Here is a 10,542-nt window from a genome sequence, read left to right as displayed (position 1 = left end):
TTGGAGTTAATACACACAAACGGTTCTTCGTGGGATCTGTAAGGGGTTCTCTGGATAATCAAAGGTTCTTAGCTGCCCAAAAAAACTTCATGATTGTGTGTGTGTGTGAAAATTAATTAAATAATTATTTCTCATTATTTTCTTTTTAATACCTAGAACCTGGTTCCCTCTTTAACGGGTTCTTTAAGGGTTCCTTGGAGAATTAAGAGTTCTTAACTTGCAAAAAAAAAAAAAGGTTTTGAGAGTAAAATACTGTTGTGGTTGCGTTCTAGATAAAAATCGGTAAGGTAAAGCTGAACACTTTTGACTTCTGCATTTTTAAGAAGGTAGAATGTTGAATTTTATTCGATTTTTAGTGAAATTCCTAGCAGAACGGAGTAAAGGATAAAAGCTGGTCGTTGACTAAATGACCCTGTAGACGGTGATGGTGAATTAAAGACCACTTTATTCTGGAAATGTTCTGTTTCTGACCTTTCTGTAACCTTCACACTGCCGTAATGTGATGATTGTCTTAATCAAACTTAAAATCATCTTTATTTTCTCTATTTTCTTTATTGACGTCCTGGTGCGGTTTGATCAGACTTTGTGCTTGAACACTAGTAATATAAGTGTTAAATAATCCACACTCTGTTTTATGAGCTAATATTACTGATCCGTAACGGTGTATTGTTTCAGGTTTGTGTTGATTTGATTTGGAAGCAGAATGAACAAAATTAATGAATAAAATGCTGAACAAATTGCTGTCGTGTGTCGATTTTATGAACATACATCATATGTGACACCTAAAAGCTTTAATTGTTTTTATTATTTTTTTTACTCATAATAGAATTTCCTTTTGAAAATGTACCTTTAATCTAATAGATTTTAAATTAAATACATGCTAATTTTCATATTACAAATGGATTTCACTCAGAATTATTCATTTCTTTTCTTACTTTCACATAAGTCAGTTATTAAGAAAACACTATGAGCATAACACGTTTTATAAGCGATAGAATTATAAAAGGAAACAAAGGAAAAAAAATTTTTTAAACAATTTTGCTTTTTTAAAAAAAAAATTATTAAAAGAAATATCTATGCATGGACCACACAAACATACTTTTTATTTATTTATTTTTTAGGAAATAATCCTCCTTGTAATATGAGTCGGTATTGAGATTGAGTATAAAAATGTAATAGTTATTTAAATTATTTACTTTTTCTTTTTATTTAACATAGTATAATATAAAGTTTCTCAGAGAATGAGCTACCGTTAGGCACTGACGCCTTTCTACAGCGGAGATCTGATTGGTCGCTGGAGCTGTCAATCATTGAGCCGTGGGTGGGTCGCGAGGGGGAAAAATGGCTACCCTATCTGTTAGCGAGCCTCAGGAGATGGAAGGTGAGTTAAAAGCCGTTATTAGCCGCTAGCGCCGATGTTCCGCTGTTAATTCGTCAGAGAACTAAAGCGATATGTTTATTCACGTTGCTTTCATCTGCAAATTCGGGCGATGTCTTTTTTTTCATTTTCCCCTCAGCGTGCAAATCCTCTCTCACCATTCATCCGGCTAACTAGCATGCTAGCATCGTGTGATTGTTTACCTCTGAAAGACTGGCAACATTAGCTTAGCTTAATTCGGTTTAGCGTAGTATCTGAAATCCCGTTTCGTTCACCCTTCATCCGCTCGTTTCCTGACAAATCCCGCCTTCCTACATCAGGATTGGTTAGATGGATCAGATTCCTCGGCTGCGGTTGGCTGGTGTTTTATAATAGTCTAAGCAAGGGCGCTGATTGGATAGTGAACCTGTTAAAGTACGAACTAGTGACCAATCCCAGCGCAGGAGGTGGGATGGGTAGGAATACAGGTAGGGAAAAGAAACAACCCAGACAGGAATTATAGTAGCTTTAGCCGTTAGGTTATTGATTAATTAGCGTTAACGTATTTATGCTTTTTACAAATAATGAACTTATTAATGTTAATTTTGAAATAAATGAATAAAAAAATGAAATGGTATGGCGCGTCGATTTCAGTCATGTACCCAACCCTGGATGTCAAACTAGCTAGCATGCTAACATACATAACATACAGTATGGCAGGGAACTCTGCTCCTTTATGCCACTTCTTTACACAGTTTAGCTTTATAAAGCGTTAGAGATTGAGCCGATGATCTGCTCTGGAAAAACTATAAAATGTGAAGGACAGAAGTGAGAAGTGCTGAGCAAGCTTAATTGACCTGTTCAGGTAAACCAGAACACCAGTTTCCCTGCTCTACACACACACACACTCACACACACACTAAACCCTGGTCATGAGCTGATGTGTTAGAATTGCTTTTTAAACTCCATCATTTTAAAACGTCATAAAATGCAGTTAATGTTGAATATGTGTCGTTCGCGAACGAGTCGGTTCTTTGAACCGGCTCTTTTAGGTGACGCTTGTGTACTGACTCGAATATGAGATCCATTTTTTGTAGGTAATGCTGTTTAATTAAATTAAAATGTTTTCATGGGAACGTGAAAGAACAGTCATAGTAATGCCAATAAGACCATTCACAGGTCAGAATATGGTTAATTTATCCATCCATCCGTCCATCCATCTTCTATACCGCTTATCCTTCCTTCAGGGTCGCGGGGAGCCTGGAGTCTATCCCAGGGACCATCGGGCACAAGGCGGGGTACACCCTGGACAGGGTGCCAATCCATCGCAGGCACAATCACATGCACATTCACACACAGACACTTTGGACATGCCAATCAGTCTACCATGCATGTCTTTGGACTGGGGGAGGAAACCCCCGCAGCACGGGGAGAACATGCAAACTCCGCCCATACAGGGCCACGGTGGGAATCGAACCCCCGACCCTGGAGTGTTAACGTACGAACCCTGGAGGTGTGAGGCAAACGTGCTAACCACTACGCCACCGTGCGCCCATGGTTAATTTATATTAAAAAAAACAGACAATGAGTCGTTTGGGAGTCGATTCTTATTGGCGAAATGAGCCGATTGACCCGAGTCGGAATTCCCATCACTCGTATACAGTAGAGTCCTGGTATGCTGAGTAGTTCAGGGGGTGTGTTCTGCCTTTCCATGGCAACTTTAGGAGGTTAGTTTAGTGTAAGATGTAGCTGTTGGTAACCCTTTATAGATCAATGTAAGTATATTTTATTTTAGAGATATAATCCATTAAAATTGAAGCCCAGTGTAACGTCTAAACTCCTCCTTATTACTTACCAAGAGCTCTAAACTCCACAGGAAAACCACAGCACTGGCAACCCTGTACTGCTGGGTGCTCTGTTGCTTAAACGTTCCTTTACGTCGTCAGTAAAGCGAGGTCTTGTGATGTTCAGTTGACAGGAGGGGCGAGTCGGAGGAGTCCGGCGATGACGAGACCAAGAGGAGGAGTGTCAATGGAGAAGTCGAAGACCTGCAGCGAGCTTCCACAGGTGACACGAGGAGTTTAACTTATTCTCTCCGCCCCTACACACACACTTGAGTACGGTGCTTGTATTTCACCTGCATGCAGTGAATTTACATTCATCTGACCTTATGTTTGTGATTCTGCGATTCTGTCTATTATATATGGTGATTTTCAGCATTAACACACTTACCCTTTTTTTAAGTTTATTTAACCTTTCTGCCCCCCCCCATCCCCCCCCCCCCAGCTCCAGAGGAGTTGCCTGTCGATATGGACACCATCACTCTCGACCCTAATGAGGAGGTGAGCAGATAAAAACATGACCTTTTGATGTGTAGTGTTCTCACAGCAGCTAAAGTTTCTCCGAACATCGCCCCGAATCACTACTCTAACTATCTATCTCTGCTAACCTTGACAAGCGAACGTAAAATAGTGCAATCCGAAGGTGTTTAGTCTCTTACATACACACAGCGAAGCCCTATTCGGACGGGATTAAATGCGCATGCAGGAGTTACTCCGGGATTTTATTTCCGTCCGGATCGGACCTATTCCGATCTGAACAGGGGCGGACGTTAATTCCACGTCACCGAACGTTTTCCTTTAACACACTCGCGTTATTTGATGAGCCGACGATCCAATTCTGGCTCGTTTCGTTAGAAAAGGTAGGAGTTCATATAACTCGTTCGCGAACGAGTTGCCTCTTTGAACCGATTCTTTTTGTAGACGAAAGACGTTCAGTTACCGTTATTGTGTCATTTATGAATACCGTTTCCATGGAAACGGCGGCCGTAGTCGAGGAAGAACAGTTACAGGTCACGAGCTTTAGGAGGAAAGAGCCGTGTCAGAACCAAAAGAGTCGCTGAAAAGAGGCGTGGCCGGAAGTCACCCCCCGAAAGAAGTGACTCTCTATAAAATGATTCTTTATCCTCTCAGGACGTGGATCTGGTCCACTGTCGGATCGGGAAGATCGAAGGACTCGAGGTCTTGCAGAAAGCTAAGGTAAAGTCAACGTCTGAAACAGACACACCCCGACCGTGCGGGGTTTATAAGCGGTTGTAAATCCTAATCGGTTTGTGTTTGTGTTTGCCGTCAGACGCTTTCTCTCAGACAAAACCTGATTAAAAACATAGAGAACCTGGAGAGCCTGGTCTCGCTGAGGGAACTGGACCTGTACGACAACCAGATCCGCAAACTGGAGAACCTGCAGGCTTTAACCGAGCTCGAGTGAGTCTTACATATACATATGTTTCTATAATATATAACACACACACACACACACACACACACACACACGGTCACCCACACAAGCAGTGTGTGTATAATGGAATCCAGGCTTGTTTAGTCACTATATAACAGCTGTATGATGTAGTGCGTTATTCCCGGAGCGACATCCTGATGTTTTGGGCTCTGTGTTAATCCGCGACAGGCAGCTAGACGTATCGTTCAACTTGCTGAGGAAGATCGAAGGTTTGGAGCGTCTGACGAAGCTGAAGAAGCTCTTCCTGCTGCACAACAAGATCACGAACATCAGCAACCTCGAACACCTCACCGGCCTTCAAATGCTGGAGCTCGGGTCCAATCGCATCAGGGTGAGCGATGAAACTCGCCCTGACTTTACCTGTTTAATTATTCAAACCGGTCTTCAAACCACCGTCAGGAATGTCTCGCAATTCTGGCCACCCGGTCGCAGCGAGATGATGTCATCAGTCTGCGCCTCTTTCTCCTCGCACACACACACATAGCATCGCGTCGAAGTTCATAAAGAAACTGAAATCAGTCGCAGCTTGACGCTGTCATCATCGTGTTCCTTCTCGCATGCGGCTTTGCACTAAAAATGAAGCCAGATTGCTTTACTGCTTTATCTGTCGCAGATTGGTGATGTCATCAGTGTGCGCCTCCTTCTTGTCCTCCTCCTCCTCCTCCCCTCCTTGTGTAGCTTTGCACTTCAGTTCATAAAAATAAAGCCAGATTGTTAATTCGGAGAAATATCAATGCTTCTACTCATTTTAAACGAGTCATGAAAGGGCTGTAGTGTTAATGTTATATTTAATTAAAGATTTTTAGGTTTTTATCATTTTAACTGAAAATTATAGGAGGACGAGGAGGAGGAGGCGCACACTGATGACATCATCTTACAGGGTTAAAAGTGTCGTCGATTGACAAAATCGGTTTCCCCTCCTCAATTTCCCGTGTTCCTTGGTTCTAGATCATCGAGAACCTGGACACGCTCACGTCTCTGGACAGTTTGTTCCTCGGTACGAATAAGATCGCTCAGCTGCAGAACCTGGACGGGCTCCACAACCTGACGGTCCTCAGCATCCAGGTACGTCCTAACGCCGGCGCTCACGATAACCCGCCTCCCCGTGCACGTCTGCCACGTTCCTACATCTGACTTCTCCTTCTCTTCTTCCTCCTCCTCCTCCTCCTGCACGCAGAGCAACCGCATCACCAAACTAGAGGGACTGCAGAACCTGGGGAACCTGAAGGAGCTCTACCTGAGTCACAACGGCATCGAGGTTATCGAAGGCCTCGAGAACAACGTAGGTCCAAAACCGCGTTCCGGTGTGAACGTCGCCATGTTATCAGCGTTATTCCGTTATTATTTACTCAGTAATCTGTAAGTCTTACCCTAAAAGAACTTTATTTATTAATAACAACAATGAACAAAAGAAACCGTGCATTCTGTGTCGAGATGTAAACGATGTTTACGCAGTGTTTAGATCCTCGTTTTTATATGATGTAATATTTTCTATCTGTAATCATCTGTTTTATATGGGAAATCCTGTGCAGTTCCTCGACTCGGATGTAATCCGTGCCACATTTATTTGTTGACGAGATCGACTCTGAGATGTTTCAATGTTCAATGTTTGCGCTTTCCCAGAAAAAACTGACGACTCTGGACATCGCAGCGAACAGGATAAAGAAGATCGAAAACATCAGTCACCTCACAGAACTGCAGGAGTTTTGGGTTAGTGGCATGTTTCAGGCTGATAAAGATCCTGGTTTGGTTCCTGTAGTTTCCAGGATAAAGAGCTTGTTTGTCTGAAAGATTCTGTGGCTTTGGTCCCCAGGATTAAGTTAGAAGCTTAGTTTCGCTTTGTATTTCCTCATCTGTAAAAGTTGCTTTCGATAAAAGCGTCTGATAAATGAAGAAATGTAAATGTTCTAGACGGAGGTTCCTGGTTCCTGGGCTCTGGTTCTTTGACTAATAGCCCAGGAACTAGAGCCTGGGAAACTCAGCCACAGGGATAAGCTTAACAGGCTCAAATTCCCAAGGATATCCCAAAGGACGGCTGAGGTTCTCAGGCCCTAGTTTTCATGCTCGTTGTCATGGTTACGTTCCAGCATAGTCGCTAGCAGATAAGTCTGATAGAAGATTTTGCTGGCGCAGCTTTAAAGCAGACGAGGTAAAGACGGAGCGAGGGTGGAGACGATGCAGGACGATCCGGAACGCCGACATTTCCCTCAGATGTGTTGATGAATCAGTAAGGAAAAGCTCAGAACGGCTCAAATTACGACGCGATTCCGCTTGGCGCTAAGCGCTAACTAAAATCCCGATGGTTATCGCCATGCTGAGAAACGTTACATCGCAACTCGTGAAACCGCGAGCCATCTGTCGTAAAACATTATGAAGTAAAAAAAAAAACAAAAAAAACCAGTATACATCATCCAATCAGAAATGTTCTGTCACATTTTGCAGTGAGGAGGTTCCTCAGACCGTGGTTCTTAAGGATGAGGTTCTCTTACTGAAATTCCTGGGGTCGTAGATCTCGGACTGTTCTAGGTTCTTCTTCCTGGGTTGAGGTTTTCAGAATGGGGTTCCCAGGTTGAAGTTCCTCAGCTTGTTGGTCCCAGGCTGAGATTCCCTGGGTAGAACTCCTCACGGGGCTAGTTTCCGGGCTTTGGTTCCCAGGCTGTAGTTCCTGGAGTAAAGTTCAGCGTGACGTTCAGGCCTGGGCCGATACTCAGTTAGACGATATATCGTGATATTTAACGAGTCTGAGTACTGACACATGACACTTCATGACTGTTCTCTGAGTTCCGTGTGTGTGTGTTTTTCAGATGAATGATAATCAGATAGAGAATTGGAGCGATCTGGACGAGCTGAAGAACGCTAAAGGTTTAGAGACGGTGTACTTGGAACGCAACCCGCTGCAGAAGGACCCTCAGTATAGACGCAAGATCATGCTGGCATTGCCCAGCGTCCGGCAGATCGATGCCACCTTCATCCGCTTCTGACCTCCACACACACACACACACACACACACACACACGTACACTCACACACACTTCGCCTCTGCTTTTCCTAACCATTAGCCAGATCTCAAACACACCATGCTCATATGCAAACACCCTTTACTAAAACACACACACACACACACACACACACACACTTGAGCTGTTCCTCCTCCCTCCACTTCCAAAGCTTCGTCCATTTTTGGTCAAATAAAACACACTCTATTAGAACATGTGCAAGAGTACCCTTTATGCACAACACACATACACACACACACGTCCCTATGCTACTGTTTGGTTTGAGACATTAGAAGGACAGGAAGTTAATGGTGATCAGTGTTGAGTCTCGTCATACAATATGTTTTATTTTAATATTGGATCAGAAAAATAATCCAGAAAGTATTATTATTATTATTATTATAATTATATCAAGATTTTCTTGGCATCTCAGGCTGGAAAAAGTTTATGATATTATTACCATAACGATTCAGCTGAGGAACCAGGAACTCTTGGGGGCGGAGCTTGCTGATTTGTCAACCATATATTTTAGTTAAAAAAAAATTAAAAAGCGACATTTTAGTGCAAATTAGTAACGAATCATTAATGCTTCGCAATAAAACAATCGGCTCTCGTACGTTCCTCAGACCAATCCCGTACGTCCTCTGTGGCTCAGCTCCGGAAGCTCCGCCCACACAGACCTGTGATTGGTGATCGGTCCTGATTGGTAGCATTTATTAAACGAAACATACGAGACTCTGTAGCAAGCGTCTGGCTTTAAAAGCGTTTGGTCAGCAAAGCTAAAATAAATAACCGCCGTTTTATTTCCTCCTGGGATTTATGACCAATTTAAATATTTTGAACAAAAAAAAAAAAAACAGAGAAAGGCCACGCCCACAAGAGACAAACAGTTAAGACTTAGCTGGATTTGCAGTGCACTTTTTTGGTCTTGTCTTTAACACAGAACAGGAATTTGTGTCAGGAACCATGTCGTACCTCTAAAGGTTCCTGAACTTCGCACTCCTTCGTTCACATATCGATCTGCTGTGTGATTAGCAGCCTTTAAAGTAAACAATTTTATCTGTCATGAATTTGGTGGGAAAATGTAATAAAATAGTAATAATAATGAACTGCCTTTCTGGGCTTCTATAGAACACAGTACGATTATTTTCAGTATCTTTTCCGGATGTTCTCTGACCAAATTTTACAATTTAAACGTATAAAATGTACGACCCCGTGTGCATGTGAAACACCGGGCGAGAGTGTTTTTGTGTTTTATCGTGCGTTTGATCCCGCGTTAAACACTACAGCTGCAGAATTGCATAATGCCGCTTTAATATATAAATACGACCACAGCCTTCGCACTGGAATGAATTTGGCTAAGTTCATTCATCTCTGCTATTTATTTATGAAGTCTTAAAGCTTTGATTTATTCTGTTTCATTCGGTAAAACTTCTATAAAGCCGCGTTTTCCTGCGCCAAGTGACGTTTTAACGACGTGGTTTTAAAGCTACAATCAGTGATGTGAAAGCTATAAACTGGATTATGGCGGATATTTTGTGATGTCACAAAGTTTTTTCACTTGCACCACAACTCCTGATCCTTTAAACCAACAGGCCATGGTTATATATATATATATATGTATGTATGTCCTTAGCATTAGCGTTTTAGTCCACCAACATCTCACTTGACCACCATTATGTGATCGTTGCCATGGTTACATCTCTCGCGCTGTTCTAGTCACCTCTAATTAAAACATTTTCACGTCATATACAATACTAACAATTAGTTTGATGGTTTATTGCAAGAGAGAAGCCGTCGCCGCTATACCTGCTTGTTGTCATGGTTACATTCCAGCATGGTTGCTCGGTAATAGCTAACAAGGCTGATTAGAGATTTAGCTAGCGCAGCTTTAAAACAGACAAAGGAAAGACAGAGCTACGGTGGAAATGATACAGAACGATCCGGAACGTCAACATTTACCTCAGGTGTGTTAATAGATTAGTAAGAAAATGCTCAGTACGACTACAGTTACGACGTGATTACGTTTAGCATTAACCGCTAACTCAACCCCCATGGATTTCTCCACACTGAGGTACGACATTACGTCGTTAAACTGGGAGCGGTCTGAAGACGTCAGCTGTCTGTCTTGACATATTATGAACGCTTTTGAACAAAAAATGTACATAACTAATGAAGATTCAAGTCAGCCAATCAGAAACGAGTATATTCTGTTGCTCAACATATCATGATGTTTAGCATCGCTAACACTATTAAATAATATTATCAAAAAATATCATTTAATTGAGGAAAGAAGGAAGAGACATTTCGTGATACCTACAAAGCTCCCAGAAAATTTATCGCGATATTGATATCATATCCCCACCTTATTCATTATTATTATTATTATTATTATTATTATTATTAAAGGTATATTTGCCATTTCACTTTAGGCTTTAGGGTAGATATACTGTTTATCAGTAATTAAATAAATAAAAATCAGTGCATAAAAATGAAATAAGCATTTAGTCAGTTAAAGTGTAGATTAGATATTTTTAAAAAAACAACAAAAAAAAAACTCCACTGATTGTAGCTTTAAAAACGTAGCGTCCAATACAGCGGGTTTCAGAGTAAACTATCTCAGACATTGTAAAGTTCTAAAGAAAATCCGTCAAAATTAGAAAACATCAGATATGATTACTAATTGTTTCAGTGTGCTGTTTTCCCCCTCTTTATTTTATTATTATTATTATTATTTTATTGTTTCACAACTGCTTGGTTGACTGTTTTGAGATGAATGTAATATAAATGACAATAAACTTAATTTGAAAAATGTTTGTACAGGCTCTGGTCATTTTTACTGTACATGCTAGAAATATAAAGCAAAAACAGTTACAGTCTAAAGATTTAAAT

The 10,542-nt window shown here is 41.4% G+C and overlaps 1 protein-coding gene across 1 annotated transcript; it reads left to right on the top strand.

Annotated features, from left to right (window-relative positions):
• The first annotated feature begins 1,291 nt into the window (after positions 1-1,291).
• On the top strand, positions 1,292-10,464 carry ppp1r7 (protein phosphatase 1, regulatory (inhibitor) subunit 7). Its single transcript, XM_053651274.1, has 10 exons — positions 1,292-1,381; positions 3,329-3,424; positions 3,644-3,699; positions 4,330-4,395; positions 4,490-4,620; positions 4,823-4,985; positions 5,603-5,719; positions 5,832-5,936; positions 6,278-6,364; positions 7,459-10,464. Exons 1-10 carry the CDS (start codon positions 1,342-1,344, stop codon positions 7,633-7,635), a joined length of 1,038 nt encoding a protein of 345 aa, XP_053507249.1. The 5' UTR covers positions 1,292-1,341; the 3' UTR covers positions 7,636-10,464.
• The last annotated feature ends 78 nt before the right edge of the window (positions 10,465-10,542 follow it).

This window comes from Ictalurus furcatus, chromosome 20 (assembly GCF_023375685.1).
Source record: "Ictalurus furcatus strain D&B chromosome 20, Billie_1.0, whole genome shotgun sequence".
Taxonomy (NCBI): domain Eukaryota; kingdom Metazoa; phylum Chordata; class Actinopteri; order Siluriformes; family Ictaluridae; genus Ictalurus; species Ictalurus furcatus.
The sequence above is the reverse complement of the archived record's forward strand: the minus strand, read 5'-3'. Positions and strand labels throughout refer to the sequence as shown.